Source organism: Tachypleus tridentatus, chromosome 13, assembly GCF_004210375.1.
Source record: "Tachypleus tridentatus isolate NWPU-2018 chromosome 13, ASM421037v1, whole genome shotgun sequence".
Lineage (NCBI taxonomy): Eukaryota > Metazoa > Arthropoda > Merostomata > Xiphosura > Limulidae > Tachypleus > Tachypleus tridentatus.
The window spans coordinates 125,389,478-125,411,886 of NC_134837.1; the positions used below are offsets into that span (position 1 = coordinate 125,389,478).

The following is a 22,409-nucleotide window of genomic DNA, read 5'->3' on the forward strand; positions in this document are numbered from 1 at the left end:
GGTTAGTTTGGAGTTCAAGCAGAAAGCTAAACAAAGGGCTATTTGTACTCTTCCCACCAAAATTATGAAAATCAGGTTTTCAGCGTTATATGTCCACGGATATGCCACTCTATTGCTCTCTCATGTTATATGTATAAATTGTTTTTAGATTTTGTTGAAAATTATTACTTGCGAGATAAAACACTGTATTCATACTTTTCATGAAGAAAAGATAAAATAACTATACTTCTTCAGCACTCTTTTAAGAGATTATTATTATCCAGAACAGTGTTAACAAAAGTGTGATACATGTACTTCTGGTATCACACAAGATAATTTTAGGTGGTATGTGAAAGATTTCTATTTACTGATGGTGTGTCTGAGCCATCATAAATTACTGGTTAAAAACACGATATCTGAAGTGTAATGGTAAAGATTGGGAAGGAAATGTGATAAAGTGGTGATAGCTATGAGAACCAATTTAATGAATCACCAAAACTATTTGTTAGTGTTGTAAAAGTACCAGATGCAAAGATGTAGCTTTGTGCAAAATTCAAAACAAACAAACAAACAATTAATCCTTCCTCACAAGTTTTAAATCACTTGGTGAACCTTCAGCTCATGTTACCCTATTGAATTACATTAAGCAATATGAAGAACATTTATTATTCTTTATTTTAGCTAATCTAACCTAACAACTTTCTTGTTTTTTCATTTTAGTTACTTTTATAGTAATAAATAAAGAATATTTATGAAAAACATAAAATGTACTATTTACCAGCATCTTTTTTTTTGTTCTTTACTAATGGCACTACCACACTAAATGCCCACTGCTAGCATAGCGGTAAGTCTATGGATATACAACATCAGATAGAACTATTGGTAGCTTGTAAAATAGGCTGTGATAGGTTTGCGTGCTAAATGACTCTAATTTCCTAGTGTATGACATCATAAACGAATAAGATAGAAAGCTGTAAAATTTTTGCCTTGCCTGAGTAATAACTACTTTATAATAACTAATTTACATAAAATTATTCAATTCTTGGAGAGGTGATAAGTAAATTATAGAAAAAGGAAGAATCTAAGAACTTAAATACTATTAAAATTTGATTCAGTAATTACATTGTGATGCAAAGTTTACTTGTATACATCGATAATAAACTAGTTTAATTAAATTTTGAATTTAACTCTGTAAAAGGTTGTGATATATGCAGTTTGACCTTCTTGATGTGAAAGGGTTAATGACCTTGTTTTCCTGCCTTGATTGGGTGCTCAAAACAAGTTTGTTTGTTTCCAGTATGATATTTACAGCTACTCTAGTATTTCCCTTTGAACATCTTTTCAAACTTTGTCTTATAAAAATAATGTTTGAATGTTCCCTAAAGGTATTCTTTTGAGAAAGTTTCTCAAAAATACATGTTTAAAAATGTAAATTTCTTAACACACAGATATGATGTTTTACCTGAACTCTTGATCATAATGTGTGTTTGTTTTTTTTATATCACCAGGAACATCCAAGGCCAGAATATTTAGCTAAATTATCAACAGTAAAGAAAAAGAAAGTAAACTTTATTACAGGGGTAAGAACAGCAGTTATCAATTTATAATAAACATCAAAACAAACATCTGACTTTTTGTCCAGTTGTTCCCACAATTTGTCTTGTTTTTATACAAGTCTAGATCTATCTGTTGATGATGATTTTGCAGTGTTGTAGTTGATTATCAGATTATAAGTTTTATGATGACACTAAAAAGTGTTTGGTATTGGTTTTACAACAAAACTGTAACTAAATAACTCCATCAAACAAAATTAACAAGCTATGTATCTTTTGTATGAATTCTTTCTTAAAATTATTAAACTTAAAAAAATTCTTCTTGAAAAATGCAGTTATTTTGAGTAAATGGTCTTCAAAGGTACAAAGGGTGATAAAACACTTTTTTAAAAATAATTCAGTATAAATGCATTACATGTAGTTTAAAAAATAGCAGAGTATAAAAAATAGATGTGAATAATAAAAGTTTAAAAGATCTTGATAGAACATTGTTTGAAATTGAGAGTTTAAAATGTAAACTTTTATGCATGTTTCAAATATTCTCATTTAAAGTTCCCGGCCTGGCTGCCAGGTGGTTAAGGCACTTGACTCGTAATTATAATGTGATGGTCGATCCCATTATTTGTTTGTAAAAGAGTAGCCAAAGGGTTTGTAGTGGGTGGTGATGACTAGCTGCCTTCCCTCTAGTCTTATACTGCTAAATTAGGGACGACTAGTGCAGATAACCCTAGTGTAGCTTTGTGTGAAATTAAAAACAAAGCAAATCATTTAAAGATCATTACATTTTATCCCTTTTTTTAAAAAACAAACAAGTTAGATGTTCCAATACCTAAGTTGTGATTTTATTATCCCCTTCAAAAATAATGTAAATTGAACTTCAGAAGGAATATTACAGCAGTTTTTCATCGGTTCTGGTTCTTTTTCTAAGGGCACGTGTTTGAACTTTATTTCTTACAAGTTATGAAAATTTATTACTTAGTTTTTTTACTGATGTGTTTTTCTAAATGCTTCTGTAATGTACACTGTAACAGGTAAATGAACCATGTGTTTCCTTTTGGAAGAGACGAGTACCGTGCACCATATTTTCCTGGACTATGGTCTTACTACTTGTGAGTATTTATTTATGAATTAATTTGAAGTATATAGGTGTGTACACTAAAGTTATGTGAACATTTAAGATTTAAGATTTAAAGAAGAACCAATTTTGAGAACAATGAAGTTTAGAAACAGGTTCAATAGGTAATGAAGACTATTTGACACAGTAATGGTGTTTGGTATTCAGTGGGAATGAGAAATTTATCTATATACAGGAATATGTGTGTGTGTGTACTTTATTATTAAAAATTATTAATTTGGGAAGGGGTGTATGGATCATCAGAAAAGTTGAATCAAAATATAAAAATTGTATTTTCAAGCTGACAACTTGGGACTCTTAAAAAGTAAACAAACTATTTTGTCCCCACTAAAATTGATAAGTACTGTAGGCATGGAGTTAAAAGAGGGATTTATAGCTTAAGAAAATAATACAGACATTACTTGCAGCTGTATTTATTTACTTTGTTAGAGTCTTTAGCTGTAGGCTTGACAATACAGTCTCTGTATTTTGATTCATGTTGTTTCTTTATTTTTCTGACAGTCTAGAATGAGTTTTAATTATATTGTTACTTAAGATTTTTTTTTATATTCATTTATAGAGAATACATTCTAAACTTCACAAGTGCATGTGAATTCAGTTGAATGTTACATATTTTTTAACAGTTTACTGTTGCTTCTGCTTTATGTTCCACTCATCCACCACATATTAAAAATAAATAACAAATGTTCAAGAGAAAATAAACATATTTACTGGTATACACCTGTAACATACAAACTATAAAATTGTTCTCAAAGGATCATTGTGAAGGCAAAGATTGTATGATCACAAATTTAATGACTAGCTACCATCAGCTTGTACTATTATGTAACAAAAGATGAACAGCAACAAAGGAATCTCATCAGAATGGAATAATGTTTCTTTTAATATAATGCAACAAAGGTTAGTGCAACATAAACATACACAGTCACATGTTTACTTTGATCGGTTTACACAACAAATATGTTTGTTCTTCAACAGTCTGCTGTGTACAGGTGTTTGTTAGAATAAGGCAACACAAATAATTCATTCAGTGACACACTTTGCTAAATTGCTAATTACCAATAACATTTACTACCACTACCTATTTAAAATTACAATAGCCATATGAAAAAGTAATATATGCAGTGGTAATAAATACTGAATATGTACTTGTGACTTCTGCTAAGTACAAAAAACAGTAGAAAGAAATACCGATGTGATATTGAACAGTGACATCTGTTATGGTAATCATCCAGTGTAAAACACCTGTTGAAATATTGCCAGGGAAATAAATTTGAGTAATGATGAACAACAGTGGCTTGAATAACAATATCCATCATCAGAATCCCCTAATTTTGTTGTGTCTGTTTCCAATAAAAACACTAGAAAATGCACAAGCTGTAGTTTCCAACTAATGCACATACTGGTAAAACACTGGATTTTTTGATGGCTAAAAATGAAGGACTTAGAAAATATCACAGCATGACATAATTAAGGATGGGGAAGTAAGTTTAAAAGTACTGTCAGTTTCTTGCAGAAATCTCAGTGGAGTTCTGTAACACAATAAATATCATTTGAAATAATTTTATAGTGGAATCAAAATGGTTATTTGTTGCTTGAGTACACTGTTAGCAATAGATCTACAGTTTTGTTTGCTTACATTTTTTGTGATCCTTATTTGTGGATTTTAAATACCTAGTTTTTAATTATCTGCTATGTTGACTTTTTTAATGCACAACAATGAGAAAATATGTGTTTAGAGTGAGACACGACCCCCACTAGGCACGTATAAAATTATTCCAGTAGAAAAACAGCCCTTTCAAATAAAACAAGTGTGTTTAAAACATCTCTTTAACTAAAGATTTGTATCTTTTGAAGTAATTATTTATCAAGGTTTTGTGACTTGTTTAACATGAGTCCAATATGACAGCAGTCACTCGGAACAACGTTGCATCTGTTATGTACTTATAACCACATAAAGCATCTTTCACTGAAAAATAATTAATTTTTAAGTAAGTCATGGACATTCATAGCATTCCATATAGCATATCTGTCTATGTTGTGGTTGAAAATGCTCAGTTGATTTTGCTGTAGTTGTGTGCAACAATAACATGAATAAAAATAATATGATTAAGTAAGCAAATTTTAATTTTGTCTCAATAATCATAAAATCATGTATTTTGCTTATTATCAATCTTTTGGTGGTCGAATCTATTTACAAGAAAGGTTTTCAGTGGTGTTTCAAGAATGAGTCTACTTTTAAAGGTTTTTTTTCCCAAATGATTAGAGATCACTCAAAGGCTTAATAGAGATATCCTAGTACCACAGGTGGTACTGTTTTAGAGTAAGGTTGCATTTTTAAATTAAGATGACTTTTATAACTTCATGGTCATTGATTTTTGGCTTTATGTTTAAAGAAAAATTGTTTTTAAAAGATGCACTTTGTAAACTTGGGAGGATTTTTTATTATTTTCAGTGAATCCAGTTTCCAATTTTCTGCAATATAGTATTTGAGACAGTTATTTTTCATAATTATGTCTCCATAGAGAGGTGTACTGTATTTCAAGATGGCTAGTATGGTTATTAAAACTGTTTTTCTTAACCTGAAGGCCTGAGAGACATAAGAAGGTTGAAACATTGTTCTCTAATTTATTTTAATAAAAGTTTTAAATAGTGAAAAAGTACTCAAAATAAATGGCACTAAAAGACAGCTAATAATACATAGTTATAAAAACTAATCTTTGAAGTTGTTTTGTAGACTAACTTATCACTGTTCATATAAGTGTTTAAAAATCACATGTAACATGATTTTTGAAACATTTTAATATCTGTGTGTGTAGGTTGAAGTAGATGTTTAAGTTATTGAAGCAATGTGCTAAACTGTTGTATTTACCTTTATGTGTTCATTTTTTTCTACTTTTGTTGGTTTTTAGTTTTTAATACAAAGATATTATTACAATTCATTTGTAAGAAAAATGTTTTAAGCAATAAAAAACTTGTAACACCATAAAAAAGGGTATTCCCTTTCAAATTCAGATTATAGGTAACTAATCAAATATTGAAGCACATTATTTTTTGTTCATTTATAAATAAACTTAGCATTATGAGGGCCCTTTATTTATTAATATTGCAGATAGAATTAATGTTTTAGCTGAATAATATAATTTATTGATGCACAAGTCTAAATATAACAAGTTAAAATGTTTTTCCCATTGATTGTATTTACAGTGAATTAAATTGTCATGGAAATTTTAATAATAACTTCTTGAAATGGCATAGAATTCTTTATTTTTTAAAATGTCCTAAACTTATACTTCAATGACACAGCAGTATGTCTGCAAACTTACATTGGTAGAAACTCGGTTTTGATACTGGTGGTGGGCAGAGTACAGATAACCCATTGTGTAGCTTTGTGCTTAATTACCCACAAACTTGTGGTTTTACCTTTGAGATTTTAGGAGACTTAAAATGAAAAAGGACAATCGAGAAAGTGTCAATAGTTCATCAATACAGAATTGACTTTTTTAGATTTTATTTTTATCTTTATGTTACACGTGAAGAAAGTTGTTTATGTTAAAATTTATCTTTTGATGCAACAGGTTTGTTGGGTATCCAGGACATTACAATTCATTGTTTGGATATCGACAAGAGGAAGTATGTATAACATTGTCAGTTTTTTTGTTATATAAAAGTTCAGCTGTTAAACTGTTGTTTAAATTTTTTTTGTACACAGTTTATTCATAGTACTGTATAATAATTTCAAAACATACTTAACATCTGTTGACACTGTAGCTATTTCTCAATATCCAGTGTCATTAGCTGCTCGGTTCAGTGGTTCTTTGAAGACGTGTCGGCTGGTATGTGGAATACTTCTATTACTATCCTATTTTGTTGTTTACATGATCTGGCTGATTCCTCTTCTGATGGTTTTCCACTACTTGCTGTATATTCTTTTACCAGAAATGAGTATTTTCCTCAGTCATATACTCTTATTTTCAGGCTCCCTTTGTTTTTCATGGTATCTCATTCTGGGGTGAGTGCTTCTGAGGCAGGTATGCTTTCTCTTTTCAACTTCATACCAGCAACTACTTTTACTATAATTACTACCACCAGTATGCAACAGGTTCTGTCAAAATGTGGTGTCCTGTAAGATCATTTAGGCACCTACCAGATGATATTATCTTATTATGGATTGCCACTCATGGACATTCATGAATACATCTAAAGAGGACCTTCCTAATCTTCATGTTGAATAAATTGTGATTGGTTTGCTTTGAAAAAAAATGTAGGGAACTTGATTCACCTATTGCACAGTTTCCAGAGCTCTGTTTTTCAGGACTCCCCAGTGCATTTTAGCACCCCAGGCTGTATTAGTGGAGCTTGAGAATCTGTGGCAGACAAGAGGCTTTTCCACCAAAGTTTTTGAGTGTGTTCAACCACTCTTGGAGAAGAGGGCAAAATCAGGGGGTCCTCCTTCTAGGGTTCCTAGATGTTTTTTTCCATATTTCAGAAAGAGTGGCTCCAGCCTTCCTAGGAAACTACTCATAAATTTGGTTCATATTTTGCATACAGTTATCTAGTTGAGGAGTGCAAAACCCTTCTCTTTGATCAGTGCCAGTTTTGGTTATCATTCATGGAAGTTGGTTCACTATATCATTATTCTGAAACCAAAGCGATTCCATCGTAAATCCTTGGTTGAGTGCAGGTTCCACATAATTCCATACCAGATGAGTTCTGTTCCTTTGTTGAGTATGACATATGGGATCCCATTATTCCTAGCCTCGGGTGTTACCTCTTGGACTCGTTAAGTGTTGCTTACTTTCTTGTCGTTATTCTGATGGTACCAAATGCAACATTCTGTGGTTACAGGTTGGTATCTAAAGTATATATATATATATATATATACATATAACATTGTGGTCTGATAACCATAGCCAGCAACATGGGATATAGGTACTACAACCCCTTAATTTCAACCCTGAGTCAAAGAATCTTGGCTGTCTGGTCAGGGGTGGCCTACCTGATGATTACTCATATTCTGTTCTGCCTTTGATGTAGGAACTAAGCTCCAAGTGAAGAGCATATCTGTTATAGAGGTAGGGTGTAATTTCCACACTCTTGTACCATTTTTTCTCTTGGTACATTCCTGTTCTATACAAATACTTTGTGTGTGGATCATGCCCGCACTGCCCCCTACACATTTATCAATATGAGATTCTAGCTATAGTGTTGGTGGATGGTAAGTATTATTGGAAACAATTTTCAGTTTAAGAAAAATGTTAACTTTTATTTTTAGATAACTTTAGAAAATAAGCTTCTAGAGGCTTTTAATTTCCCAGTAATCTTGTAATTTTTAAGAAACTAAATCTGGAATGTAATTGCCACTTTTCTGTTCTTTAAGTCATAATAAATAACATGATTTTATTATTTATAAAATCCTACCTTTTTATTTACTTTTGCACGACCAAAATAATTGAGACAACTTGTCATTTTCAGACTTTCATTTATATCTCCTGGTAATATCGAAACATGAATGTTGTAAAGTGTCTTTAAAGTTGATATAGTCATGTGAAGATTGTATGCAGAAATGGTGGTCAGTTGGCCACAAAACTCACAAGGTTTTAGTGAGTTACATTCAAAAGTTGATTAAACCATTTTTTTTATGATATACTACTAAATAAACCCTGAAAACATAGCTCTTAATCCATATTTTAATAGTATACAGGTTTATAGATTTTACTTTCAGAAGGCAATATTTAATATAGAAAAACTAGAATTTTCTAGTGTAAGAATTGTAACATTTTCTCTCTTGGCCTTTTCTTTTCTAATTTATTTACCACCCCTCAAAGAAATAGAAAATGAAATTTAATGTAAATCACTTATTATTATATAATTTTGCTTAGGCATACTATAATTTTCATAGCCTTTGATATTACTTGATTCCAGAGACATGAAATAAAATCCATCTTGCCACACCCACCTGTGATGTCCTCTTTATTAGAAATTACCAATAAGTGTTTGAGCCACTCAGTACGGTGTTACTTAAAAACCAATAGAAAGCCATGGTTTTTCATCTGTCAAGTGATTTATCATATTGCAATGTTTCCTGTAAATATAATTCCATATTTTGCTTTCAATTTAACCTTGATTGCCATGGGAAATGAACTGTTTAAAAATAGGAATCTCTTTAGATCAGTTAGGTTAGATTAAGTAAAATAAGTACAACTGTTACTACTATTAATAATAGGCCTGGCATGGCCAGGTGGTTAAGGCACTCGACTTGTAAATTGAGGGTGGCGAGTTTGAATCCCCATCACACCAAACATGCTCGCCCTTTCAGCCGTGGGGTCATTATAATGGTACAGTCAATCCCACTATTTGTTGGTGAAAGAGTAGCCCAAGAATTGGCAGTGGATGGTGATGATGAGCTGCCTTCCCCCTAGTCTTGCACTGCTAAACTAGGGACAGCTAGTGCAGATATCCCTTGTGTAGCTTTGCACAAAATTTAAAAAAACACCAAAAAATACACAAACAAACAAAAACTACTACTAATAATAATATTTTTAAAAATGTTCATGAGTAGCTCGTGCATAATGGAATTCAAAAGCATAACAAGAGCTGCATATTTGTCACATGATTTACAACTTATTAAGGCATGAATAGTAATTAGTCAGGGATTATAAAGGCAATAAAACAATAAAATTTAACAATGTATATACATACACACACTATTATGAGCATAAAACTATTTAGTATAAACATAATTAGTTTAATATCACAATTTGATGTCATTCCAGACAGTCATTTATTACTGCTTCAGGGGTTACACCAGTAACAAGGATTTAGGTTTAGATATTACACAAAAAAGTTTGAAATTTTTGAGACTAAGAAAAGTATTTTAATCTAAACATTGAAATCAACATTCAGACTAGTACACAGAAATTCCTATTTATTTATCTATACATATGTAAGTATTCACAGATACATGTTTAGTAAAAATACTCCATTAAAAAATATAATCTTTAGTGTGCAAAAAACCTTTTATGTTTACTTAAAGCCTGCCAAACAATGTGAATACATTGTAATACTATAACAAGCATAGAATAATTGTTAGGTCAGTTCCTGGGATTGAGCCTGTCGTGAGAAACATAAACTATGAAGAATCAATCTCTGTAAAGTTTTTCATGTTAGTCACACACATTCTTTAAATTTTGAGGTTTGAAACATTATTTTTTTGGACCATTTGATCCTGGGCAGGTTATTAGTGCTCTCACTCACTAACTTGTATCTTATTGTACTTTTCAGTCTTGTGTCCTTTCTGAGATATTTTTTAAAGTGGTATTGCCACAGTAATTTTGAAACTGTTTTTCTACATTTCTTTCTAGTGTGGAACAGGAGGGTGTTTGTTTGAACTCTCTTTGCAGTTAGGTATAATTGTGGCAGGGAAGCAGTTCATTAATGCCGCAGTGGAAATGGATGTTCCGTAAGTTTTTTAGTTAAAATAGACATTTATTGTAATAATTTCATGTAAGAACATTTTCTATGACAGTTGGCTCATTTTGAGACATAAGAACTGTTGTATTTTTTTTTTCAAAAAGTGATTTTGATATGTTCAAGATTCGTAGTTTATTAATGTTCAGTCAAACATGTAGTAAGTCAGATTGTATGTAAAATTAAACTATTTATACATTCATCTCAACAACAAAAACTGTTTTTATTTTAAAACTAGGTAAAATTGTTTTTGTATTTATCTAGATGACTGTTACGGGTTTACAAGAAGTGGTCATTGCATAAAAAGGGTGAGTGTGTTCATGAAAAACATGCACCCACTCAGTGGGAGAGTGACTACAACTTGATAAACCAAGAAGAATTGGGTCTTTTTAGTGAATATCTTGAAATGGGTAAGGCTTAAGTTTAAAATAATGATGTGAAAATAATTACATTAATAGATACATATGTTCTACATAAAAACTTGAACAGGTTAAAATGGAACTTTTTCCATGTCTGTGAAAAATGTTAAATCTTTAACAATGACCTTGTAGTTTGTACATCATTCAAGAGCCTTAAAACCAAGTTATTCTAATTCAAGTTAACTGAGTAACTGACTACTATGGAAATGAATGATATATTATTTTAAGTTACTCCAACATAGTTTAAAATACTTTCAGATATTTAATGTATAATTAACAGTAAAGATTAAATGTGTGATATGATGATAATATATGTAAAAAAAGAAGTTGGAGCAGCATTTAGAATGTTTTTGATGATGTAGAAATGGATATGAATTGGGTTTATTGCTAAGCCTGAAGGGTTATAATGCTAAGATTAAACATTTGATTCCTGCTGTGGTTATGGGTCAAATTCCACATTGTACAACTTTGCATTTAACAACAAACAAAGAAATTTTGTTTTAGTTTTATGGGTTTCAGCTTGTTTTTCAGAACAGTTTAATGTATAGAGGAAACATTTATTAAATACCTGTAAAACAGCTACACCACCTCAATGATTAGTATTTTCTGGAACAGCAATTTTAAAGGTCCTTGTCTGTGTTTTAGTTTGTTTGTTTTTTAAATGAAACATTATTAATATGCTACTTGATTTTGATGTTAATGTTTCTGTCTTGACTTTCATGTCAAACAAGAAATTAAATCTCTTATTCAACCACCTCTAGACCTGAATCAACACCATAAGGTTAGATTTTCTCTGTAATAAAGTTTGATACTTCCAAGGAGTCACCACATGTATTATAGTTATTGTAGTCCATTAATTACAGTAACTTTACACTATATTTAATTGTCTAAATCATAAAAACTTTCTCAAACATTAAATGTACAGTTTAGTTAATAAACGTTTCTGTAATTTGTTCTCCTTCTCCAGTGTTGCGGTTTGGATTTGTCCCAATATTTGTGGTTGCATTTCCTCTGGCACCATTATTTGCTTTACTGAACAACATCACAGAAATCAGGCTTGACGCTATGAAGTTTATTACTTTCTTATGACGACCTGTTGCAGAAAGAGTTAAGAACATTGGTGAGTGCACAGTGTGGTGAATACAGTAAGCTGTTTAGTTTTAGTCTGTTAAGAAGAAATTAAATTGACAATGTTACATATTTTTTATTTTAGACAAGTCTCTGATTTATTATGTTACATACATTATGTATTATTGCTCTAAATAATCAGTAATTTGAATTTAGTTGTTATTTAAATGTTAGTATGTATTAAAATATGATATTTGCCAACAAGATTGACATGTACTATTCTCTATTATGACACAAATATATTAAAATATACAAAAAAGAAAAAGGACACAAATTATAATTACAGTTATTACAAATTAGGGTTTAGGTACAAGAGTTTTAGAAACAATACTGATTTTTATATATGGTCTAGAACTCGATATTTTATCGACAGTCCAGGCCCATGACAAGCAAATTCAATCCAAGTTGAGACTGTCACACATGACTTAAGCTGGCAATCTTGGATGGCTTTGCACTGGTTACAAGTTGAATTTTTCCAGGGATGCTATTTAATGTCCTGGAAGAAAAAATAATATCCCAAATTAATGTGCTGAAATTGAATGGTTTGTAATGTTCAAAATCTACTGTGCACCTGGTCTCCAATTTTGTAGTTTTATGATTAATTGATGTTAATCACAATTATAGCTTCTGAGGCCTATATCACACTGACTTTAACTGACTAATAATATTCTTCCTGCTCTTGGCATGTTGGTTTATATAGTTTATTGTGAGTTTCTAGAATATTTACCAAAGTTGGAAGATGCTAGTGTTTTCGTAAAATAAATAAATATTAAATCTTACTCTTGAGAATCTTCTACAAATTTCAAGAACAGATGGGACTTGTGCAATACATGGCCAACAATATACATCACATGAAACAAAAGGTAAAACTATATTGAAACAAGTGTAGAAATCACAAACAAAGCTCTTATAATGGTAAATACACAACTTTGTGACACAAACACACTTCCATTAACTGAGTGAGGACTGTTATTAGTAAATAATAACAATCATTTGACAGTCATGTGTGAACCAATCAGTTGTAAGAAATATTTAGATTTTAGCCTTTTAGGTATTTTCATTATAACATTTCTAGTTACCCAGATAGTGAAATAATGTAATATTCATACTTTGAAGTTTGTTTTATTTCAAACCTTGATTTTTTATACACTAAATATACACAGAAACGTTATTAGAGCTAATGATAATAACTTCTTTAGTTTAGTCTTAATTTATAACTTAGCTGAGATATATTTATATATAATCCATTCTATACATGAATGTAATGTCAATGAAAGAGAATTGTTTTGTAAGCAAAAAAATAATAAAAATATTAGACAGTAAAGTTATTGAAATATATTCCAGTTATCCTAATAGGTTGATTCTATTTTGATAGGAATATGGTACAGAATTCTTAATTCTGTTGGAAAGATTTCTGTCATCACAAATGTAAGTACAGAGAATTATGAGCAATGTTTTTACTTGTTCTTTACCCTAACTGTTAGTAATATCACATACATTAACTTACAGTGACAAAGGAATACTTCATACACATGTATGATATTAGAGTGAGACACCTTAAGAATCATTATAAGTGAAATAAACTCTTTGCATTTCCTTTCAAATTTTATTTAAATTATAAAATTATTTTGAGAAACGTTTGATGTTTAAGGTGATTATTAAATTAATGTAATTAATGTTATAAGTATAGGTCAGTTCCAAAACTGTAACTTAATATGATTTCTTTTAGAATTTCCGTGTACTTGTATTTTTTCTGCAATGATTTTCTAAAGCACCTTTAGTGAGTTTATGAAATACATTGATGTGATTTCTTTTTGTGAGCCAGTTTACAGGTTTACACCTACTGACCATCGGTTGTTATTAATTAAAGACCAAATTTTGTACATTAAAGAATTGTCATGGTGTTGATCCATCACAATTTTGATGTAATATAAAGACATAATTGTTACTATCATGAGGAGACAGGAGTTTATAATGTATTACATATTGATGTCAATAGAAACAATAAATTGTTTTTAACCTTTCTGATCACTTGAAGTACAGTGTCACCATATTATTACTTTATTTTGGAATTATATAGTATAATAATTCTATATAGTAAATTAATGTTCATTTAATATAAAAAGTAATGATGTATTAAGAAATTTAAGATGAAAATGCTATTATTTTCTGTTCTATCAAGCATGGTTAGTGATGCAATAGACATTTAACACAGTGAATTTTATTATAATCCACAATGTCAAACCCAGTTAACTGTGTACTATGACGTTTACATATGTGAATATTTTTTCTACATTGTTAAATGTACTTAATGGTGTGAAACACTTAATAAGGTTTGCTCTTACATTTCAAACTAAATAATATTACAGTGTATTATTTAAGGTGAAAATGTGTTATTTTTTGGACTATCAATTCTATATTCTTCCTTTTCAGGCATTTATTATCACCTTTACTTCCATTTTTATTGACCAAATATTCTATTCAGTTTTCATTTCACCAGATGGGTCACTGAATGGATTTCTGAACTTGACTCTGTTAGATTTCAATATCAGTGACTTTTCTGTTGATATGAATATAGTTTCTGAAACCAACACCAGTGTTGAATACTACAAGCGTTAATTTTTGCTTTATTGTTTTAAAGTAACAGAGCATAGAAAACAATGTATGTGTGATTAAGAATCAGTGTGATATCTCTTTAACCCAATTGGCATGGGATACCAGTGTGGTGTCTCCTTAACCCTTCTGATGTGAGACATCAAAGTGAACAAGTTACAACTGTTTTACGTAGATTCAAACTTTAACCCTACTGACATCGGACATGAAAGTGCACAAGTTACTACCATTTTACGTAGATTCAAACTTTAACCCTATTGACTTGGGATATCAAATTGTGCAAGGTACAACCATTTTATTGTTATAAAAAGTTATCATTCATGAAAGTATTTTCCATCACTGCAACAACATTTTGACCACAATGAACCAGATGCAAGGCAGTTGCATGCAACATGATACATTTGACATGTATAAGTTGGTGGAAATGATGCCCAGCATGCATAGATAGATGGGTACAGATGATGTCTATCATGTTAAATGTATGGGTGGAAATGATGTCTAGCATGGTCGGAGGTGTTGGAAAAGATGATATCTAGTATACGTAGATATTTTGATGAAGGTTATGTCTCGTATGCATAGACGTATGGGTTGAAATGATGTTTGGCATGTGCAAATATAATGCTGTAGGTGATATCTAGCATGTGTAGATATATGGGTGGAGACAATAAATGGTTAATTAAACTACTTAAAATAATACATATTATTAAACTTGGTACAAAAAGATACTTTATAACTTAAATATTAGTATTACATAAGATTTAATTCTTCAGTTAAAAAATGAATATACTTCTCTACACAATCTGGTGATGTTCTGACTTTTCATTTACAAGTTGTTTTTTTTTCTCTCCTCTTGTGAGGGCTGCAGATTGTTCAACCAATTAGAAACATACATAGTAGATAATGACAACCCAGAATATAAAATTTCAACCCAAATGACAAACCCTTCTATTATCTTCTGTTTTTCAAGAAATTTGTGAAACTCTCATTTATATTGCTATTGGACAATTGGTTGTATTTATATAACTAATAAAAAGAGTGTATTCTATGCATAAATCAGGCAAGTTTCTTTTTGTTTTGGCAGTCAAAGCCAATACTTCACGAAGCTAGCCTGATGGGTTTAGACAAAAAGTGTTGCTTTAAGTAGTAATGAATTTGTTTTTTGTTTTTTTTATAAACCTAATTGTAGGTTAGTTAGAAATAACAGTTGTTTTACAATTCTATTCAAGTGCATTATGCAATATTTTTTTAATGTAATATAATTATTCATAGTACTAAACAGAAATTTTATTATCCTTCTATAAACATAAAAATAATCACAAGAGATTTCATAACATTCATCATTAGTTTTATTTTTTATTCTGAAAGAAGTAACATTTGTACAAATCTTTAATACATTTTTCTCTAAGGAAGATGAAAGGATTGTTTCTAGATTCTGTTTTATGTGCAGTAAAAAAGTTATACATCTTCAAGAGAGAGAACTTTACTGATTTTATCTTCAGCAACATTTGAATCAACTACAACGACTCTCTTAATGACTGTATTTCAGGATTGATACACAAATATTGTTTAAATAAAACACAATAGAATTTGAAGAGTAAACACTTCGATGATGTTATTACTTTTCTGCTGGTACAAATCTATTAATATTTCCCAGACATCAGAGCCACAAAATTCCAACAAAATCTCCTCACTCAATAGGATTTCAAAGGAACTTTTTTGGAAGAAAACTATAGAATTAATTTCTAACAATTAGATATTTCTAACAAACATGCATATTGCTGTTCATATAAGAGCACAAAATGTACTTAGTTGTTTAAGTTAGAAAGTTAACTTTGTTTTAAAAAACTTGACTGAGTACAAATAACAATTTTAAGGTAAAGTTGAAATTTTATAAAATGCAAAACATCTACTATAAAATAAGTTGTTTAAAATGCTGGCTTCTATTTTAAGGTCATTTTATTTCATGGTTTCTTCATTCAGGTACCAAGACTATAGAGAGCCCCCAACAGCAAGCAACAAATATGAATATAAGACGTTATATTGGCAGCTGGCTACAACTCACATCGTTTTCGTTTTTATTTTTGTGGTTGGAAACAATTTTTCAAATTACAGATCTTATTTTTGATTAAACTGAATTACATTACAGTTCATTTTTAGTTTATATTAAAATAAATCAATTTACAGTAGCTTTCACTTTAGGACATAAAATACAACCTTCTTTCTTCAAAAGATAGAATATTTTTAAATGCTAATTGTAGAACTAACCTGAGACTTTATTTAACCAAAGTTTTCAAAACAAATATAAAGTGTGAATAGCTTTTATTAAATCACCTTTTATTTGTAATTTAAATTTTTTGAGGAAGCTAAACATATGTTTCAGTGTACATAAACCCACAGAACCAGTTGAGAAATACTGCATTAAATTAACTTCAAGGGAGTTGGAAACTTTTTAACATTTACTGAGACTGAAAATGTATAAACATTATAACTATGTTCAGTTGTTTTTAATGAAGCAACATAAATAGAGTATAATAGGTGATACATTTTGATACAGCCAGGACAATCCTAGAATGTTTTTAAAAGCTTCAGTAACATTTACTAAGTTATCCTTCACAAAATGGATGGATTAATCATTTTTGTTATAAAACTATCCTTTTTTATTACCCAATTCTAAAAGTGTTAGATTTTTTTGTGGCTTCTGTTCATCCAGTATAATGTTTTTCTAATTGTGTAGAACTGATACTGTTGTGAATGACTGTACATGCTCATTAGTAATTTAAGAAAAAAATCATGATTTAATCATTGTTCATAAAGTTTTATAATCTGTATTGGTTAAACAATGTTATGTAAAATGATTATGTTTTAAAAACTGCTCCAGTGAAACTTATCATGTTTTTTACTTTTTTTTAGTGTCTTGTATTCATTATGACATCTCTAATTTGTTGGTTAATACCAGACATTCCAAAGTCTGTGAAACTACAGATCAGACATGAAAATCACATTGTCAATGATGTGATTATTGAACAAGAACTAAAAAGAGCAAAATATCTTGGAAGGAGGGAAACACCATGATTTTGGAACATTGTTTCACAGATTGGTAATATTTCAAAATTCAATCAAAATTTGAACAAGGCAGAGTTTTTTTCTGTTTAAGAGGTAAGTGAACAGGTTGATAATAACATCTAATCAAATATCTATGGTCAATGAAGTCCAACAGGGAAAACAGTTTCCATACATATATGTGCCACATGAACAAGTACGTTTTAAACTTTGCGAAAGTCTATGTTATTTAGAAAATTTCTTCTTTCACTTAACATTTGATATATTACAACCTCAAAGGTCAAACCTTGTTAAATCTTAAACAAATTATTTATTTATATACTTAATGTTTACACCATCTTGGTGACAACAGTTTTAAACCATCTTGTATTATAACTTTGATGTTTTCTTTTGTTGAATGTTTATAAGTACTTTAACTAAAGAAAATGATTATTATATTTACAGTGTGTTCTTTTAATGAGATTGGTGCTGTTACATAGTTTTGTTCCTTTCCCTGAAGTCTGTTTCGCAGCTGGTCAAGTGTAATTTCACATTCAGTTTTCTACTATTATTACTGAGCACAGGTTTTTTTTTCTGTTTTAGGAGAATCTCTAAATACACAGGTAGAACCAAACATTGTGAAGATGAAAAGATGATACTATGGAAGTGGAAGACCATTCCAGAGTTGTAGAATGAAGTAATATGTGTGCTCCACATAAATCTTGTGTGGAACAATTGGATATGATGATTATTTCCAACATCATAATTGGAGATTTATGTTAGCAGATACAAACTTGAACAAGGTGATGTGCCAGCAGAATTCTAAAGAACAAGACTTGAACAGTGTTAGCAGATCAAAAAACAAATGCTACAATCTGTCACAGTTCCAAATTGTCTTCAACTTTTTCATTTGTGTATGAATCTCAAATTTGTATTCAGTTTGTTTCAGAAACACTATTGTCAAGATAATATTTACTCTTTGAACTGTTTTAGTGTCTCCACAATGTTAATTTCCAGTGTTTTAATATAATGATAAATCAGGGATTAAAGTTTTTAATTTATCATCTATATTGTTTTTATCAGTGTCAGTATACGTTGGTTGTCAGTTGTTGTTTTTAAGTGTGCTGTCAAATTATCAACAGAAAATAATTTCTTGAAATGATTGTAACAAAGAGTAAACTAAAGTTATTTGATTAACTCAAAGGAAAAATCTTTAAACCTAGTAAAAACTTCAGTTTTTGAATTAGTACTTACTGTTATAAATGTGTGCATTATTGAAAAATACTGAATATTCATTTAGATGTATTGGATACAACTTCAGTTTTTAACATATTTGTGTTAAAGTATGTACTTGTCATAATCCTTTAATAATAATTTGAATCACTCGTAAGGGTGAATAAAAATGTTAAAGTAAATAAACACTAGTTTATTTGTTTCGAATATTTATGTAACAGCAACCGCCCCTAGATTTTAACTGATACACTAGAGGGAAGGAAGCTGCTCAATAACACTCTCCGACTCTTATAATTACATCACTTGACCGTCAGCTTTTAGACTATTATAATTACATCACTTGACCGTCTGCTTTTAGACTATTATAATCAAATCACTTGACTACCAACTCTTGGACTATTATGACTACATCATTTGACCATCACTCTTACGGTATTACTAAAAACCACAAAGTGCTTGCGCAATTTGTTTCTGCAATGGGATGCGATCCACGGATCCACAATCCAACACGCTAAGTACTAAATCACGTCCTGTCCAGAGAGAACGAGCGAGCCACATAAGAGGAAAAACGTACTTAAGTAAAGACAAATGTTGGAAGAGAATTCTTCTTTAGATACGGTGTGTTTTGTTTACATTTATATTGCATTAAAATATTGTAAATAAACTGAATGTATATCAAAACTTTGTGTTCTGATGTCATTTGTGTTATTTATACGATAAAACTTAAATCATCAATCTCATATACACTGGCACAGTTTTCTTTATTCTTATACAAGACGGTAGAGGACGTTTTGACACCGGAAATCCGATAAATATCTTTAATGGTTTATGTTCAACATATGTGTTTCTTTCACACGTCTCACGCTACTGTTTAAAAGAGCAATATTTAGAATGTGAAATTATATTGAAAATTGCTTCGGTCGCGGATGACGTTATTCACAGTTCCTGCTCCTAAAGGACAAGAAAGGATGTTTACTTACGTACAGGAGAAAGTTATTCCTCAAGAAGAAAATGACCGGAAAAGTTGAATTGTCTTCCGAGAAACCACGATAGCTCAGAATAGAGTGTTAATATCAATAACAGTGGTTGTACACGCACGACACAACCTCGGTTTACACATGCGCATTTTATTTCACAGATGTTTATCTTCTGTTCACTTACGAAAACTTAAAGAAATTTAGGTGTATGTTTTCTTGACAACACTGGGAAAAGTCGGCTATTTCTATAATTCGTTTTTGGTTTGTTTGTTGTTGTTTTTTTTGAAGAACTTTAGAAATATTTCTATCTCTATAATCTAACCGCATCTTGACCATTTGGCACGATCGCGAAATCTAATATAAGAATCAGAGTACTATATTTATATGAGGGAGTTAATGTGGACAACATCACATTCGAGAAAGGTGGCGCCATGATAAAGATTTCTTATTAGAGATTGGGTCAAAGATAAAACTGTCTTAGGTCAACACAACATTCGAGAAAGGTGGCGTCACAGTAAAGATTTCCTATTAAAGATTTGGTCAAAGTTAAAACTGTCTCAACGATTTCCGCTTCGTGCCGCCGTTTCATTTCTGTATAAGAAGTTAAAGTTTAACGTGATCATAAAAGATATTGTGTAGAAAACCCAGACTAACTTTCGGTTGGGACAAGTTCTTTTGTTGAAGAGTACAGCAATAATTATGATCTCCATCCTCACAGGTTTATAACCGATGTGACGCCCTTGAATTAACTCTAGTAACACTCAACAAGCGTGTTAAGGTGTGCGACTTGTAATCTGAGGGTCGCGGGTTCGCATTCCCGTCGCGCCAAACATGCTCGCCCTTTCAGCCGTGGGGGCGTTAAAATGTTACGGTCAGTATTTGTTGGTTAAAATCTCTCTAAAAATGCTTATTTAAATCACCAATAATCTTTTTATGAAACTCCAGGTTGACATCTTCTGTGATTCCAGCAGGAAACTCATTGAAACCCTGAAAATGAGAGAGGTTTCCTTCTTCCAAATGTGCTTCAAACAATGACAGCTTTCTCCAAAATCCTTTAATGATTCTATAGAGAACACAGGCAAGGTTATTCTCCCCCTGAAGTTTCAAGTTCAATTCATTCATGTGGGATGTGATGTCAATCAAAATTGACAACCAGGTTGGATCCGACAGAAGTGGATCGGCTCTATATTTCTCGATAAAAAAATATATCTATTTCTCTTCTCAGCTTATAAAAACGAGACAAGACTTTACCGCAGCTGAGCTACCTCACCGCCATGTGATAAGGCAAGTCACAGAAATCCGAATCAATTTCTTCAAGAAACACCTTAAACTGGCGATGATTAAGTGCATGACCCCGAATGAAGTTCACTGCAGAAATGACTTGTTTCAGTACGCAAGAAATATCTAAGTCTTTTCTACAGAGTGCTTGCTGGTGTATGATGCAGTGTATGAACAGAGCGCTTGGGAGTTGAAGATCTTCCAACTGTTTCCTGATCAGCCCCACCAGACCCGTCTTTACTCCAGCCATGTTTTTTTCTCCATCAACTGTTACACCTCTAAGCTGATTCCACTGAAGGCTATAGTCTTGCAAAGTTTTATGCACTTCCATGAAAATGTCTTCTCCAGTTGTTCTTCAGTGCATGCTACAAACTGATGCTAACTCTTCCGTGATCTGAAAGTCCAAATTAACTCCACGAATGAACACGAGAAGTTGTGACGTACTCGAAAGATCAGTAGACTCACCCAGTGCCAGATAATACCATAGGGAGTTTCTAGCTTTTTGGCGTATCTGTAATGCGATGTTCTCTACACGTTCTTCTGCTCTCCGTACAATTGAAGTTGCTGAAAGGCTGATACGTTCAAAAAAAATTGTCTTTTTCAGAACACAGCTCATTTGCTGCTTCCATCATACACTCTTTGATGAAGTTGCCGTCAGTAAAAGGTTGTCCTCCCTCTGCCATCCTCTGCACTATTTTGTAACTTGTACGAGTGACAGATTCATTTTCAGCAAACTTTCTCGTGAAGAGATTCTTTTGAGATTCAAAAACACGTTTCATGGATTTAAATTTCTCAGAACGGAACTTTCCTGAAAATTTCAAATATGTTGATCGATGTTTTGTTTCATAGTGACGCCGAAGATTGTACTCTTTCAAAACGGCAACACTTTCGGTGCATATCACACAAGTAGCTTTCTGTTTTTTTGTTTCCACAAAGAAGTACTTTTCTCCCCATTCTGCCCCCCGCTAGTACAGCGGTATGTCTCCGGATTTACAACGCTAAAATCAGGGGTTCGATTCCCCTCGGTGGGCTGAGCAGATAGCCCTCTGTGGCTTTGCTATAACAAACACACACATACACACTCCCCATTCTTCACTGAAAGCACGACACTCAGAGTCCACTTTTCTTCTTTCAAAAGCAGTCATAACGATGGATGAAAAAAAACAGGATCTGAAAATGAAAAACACAGAACGCTGTGAGAAAAGTATTGTACTGGTCCAAGAACGCACAAACAAAAAATATATTGAAATGTACGTTTGCCACGACGCTTACCTAAGAACGAGTTTCGAAAAAGCGCGTAACCCGACTACTAAGAGAAATGAGCTTGTCGAAGCGGTAACCCTAGGCCGCTGAATTTACAAGACGAGTCGATAGGACGAGGGTTAAGTCTGTACTTGTTTTCGAAATACTAATGCTTTTATAGATACGTGCCTTGATATGAATAAACGGGCAGCAAGGACGAAAGAAGAATTTTCCTATTGGTTAAAAAATGCGCGTGACAGCCTTGTTTCTTTTTTATCATAACATCTTGTGTTCGCCAGCTTAAAGCGACCATCAGTGTGATTTATTTTGTTATGACAGTCGG

At 31.5% G+C, this 22,409-nt stretch overlaps 1 protein-coding gene across 6 annotated transcripts; it reads left to right on the forward strand.

The window, feature by feature from the left end:
• The first annotated feature begins 711 nt into the window (after positions 1-711).
• On the forward strand, positions 712-19,250 carry LOC143237913 (anoctamin-7-like). Of its 6 annotated transcripts, none has more exons than XM_076477661.1 (9): positions 712-823; positions 1,488-1,559; positions 2,564-2,641; positions 10,032-10,129; positions 10,402-10,547; positions 11,524-11,676; positions 13,060-13,112; positions 16,278-16,383; positions 17,208-19,250. In XM_076477661.1, the coding sequence occupies exons 1-5, from the start codon at positions 803-805 to the stop codon at positions 10,403-10,405; spliced, it is 273 nt and encodes a 90-aa protein (XP_076333776.1). In that variant the 5' UTR covers positions 712-802; the 3' UTR covers positions 10,406-10,547; positions 11,524-11,676; positions 13,060-13,112; positions 16,278-16,383; positions 17,208-19,250. The 6 variants fall into 6 exon arrangements, with proteins under 6 accessions (XP_076333776.1, XP_076333775.1, XP_076333777.1 ...); XM_076477663.1 differs by adding an exon at positions 6,246-6,300 and having other exon boundaries at positions 767-823; positions 16,278-19,250; XM_076477664.1 differs by lacking the exon at positions 712-823 and adding exons at positions 833-974; positions 6,246-6,300 and having other exon boundaries at positions 16,278-19,250.
• Positions 19,251-22,409: the final 3,159 nt, after the last annotated feature.

Coding starts and splice junctions, on each gene's coding strand:
- LOC143237913 (XM_076477660.1), top strand. CDS start 803: ATGCCCACTGCTAGCATAGCG. Junction 824..1,487: donor TGCCCACTGCTAGCATAGCG/GTAAGTCTATGG, acceptor TTATATCACCAG/GAACATCCAAGGCCAGAATA. Junction 1,560..2,563: donor AAGTAAACTTTATTACAGGG/GTAAGAACAGCA, acceptor ACACTGTAACAG/GTAAATGAACCATGTGTTTC.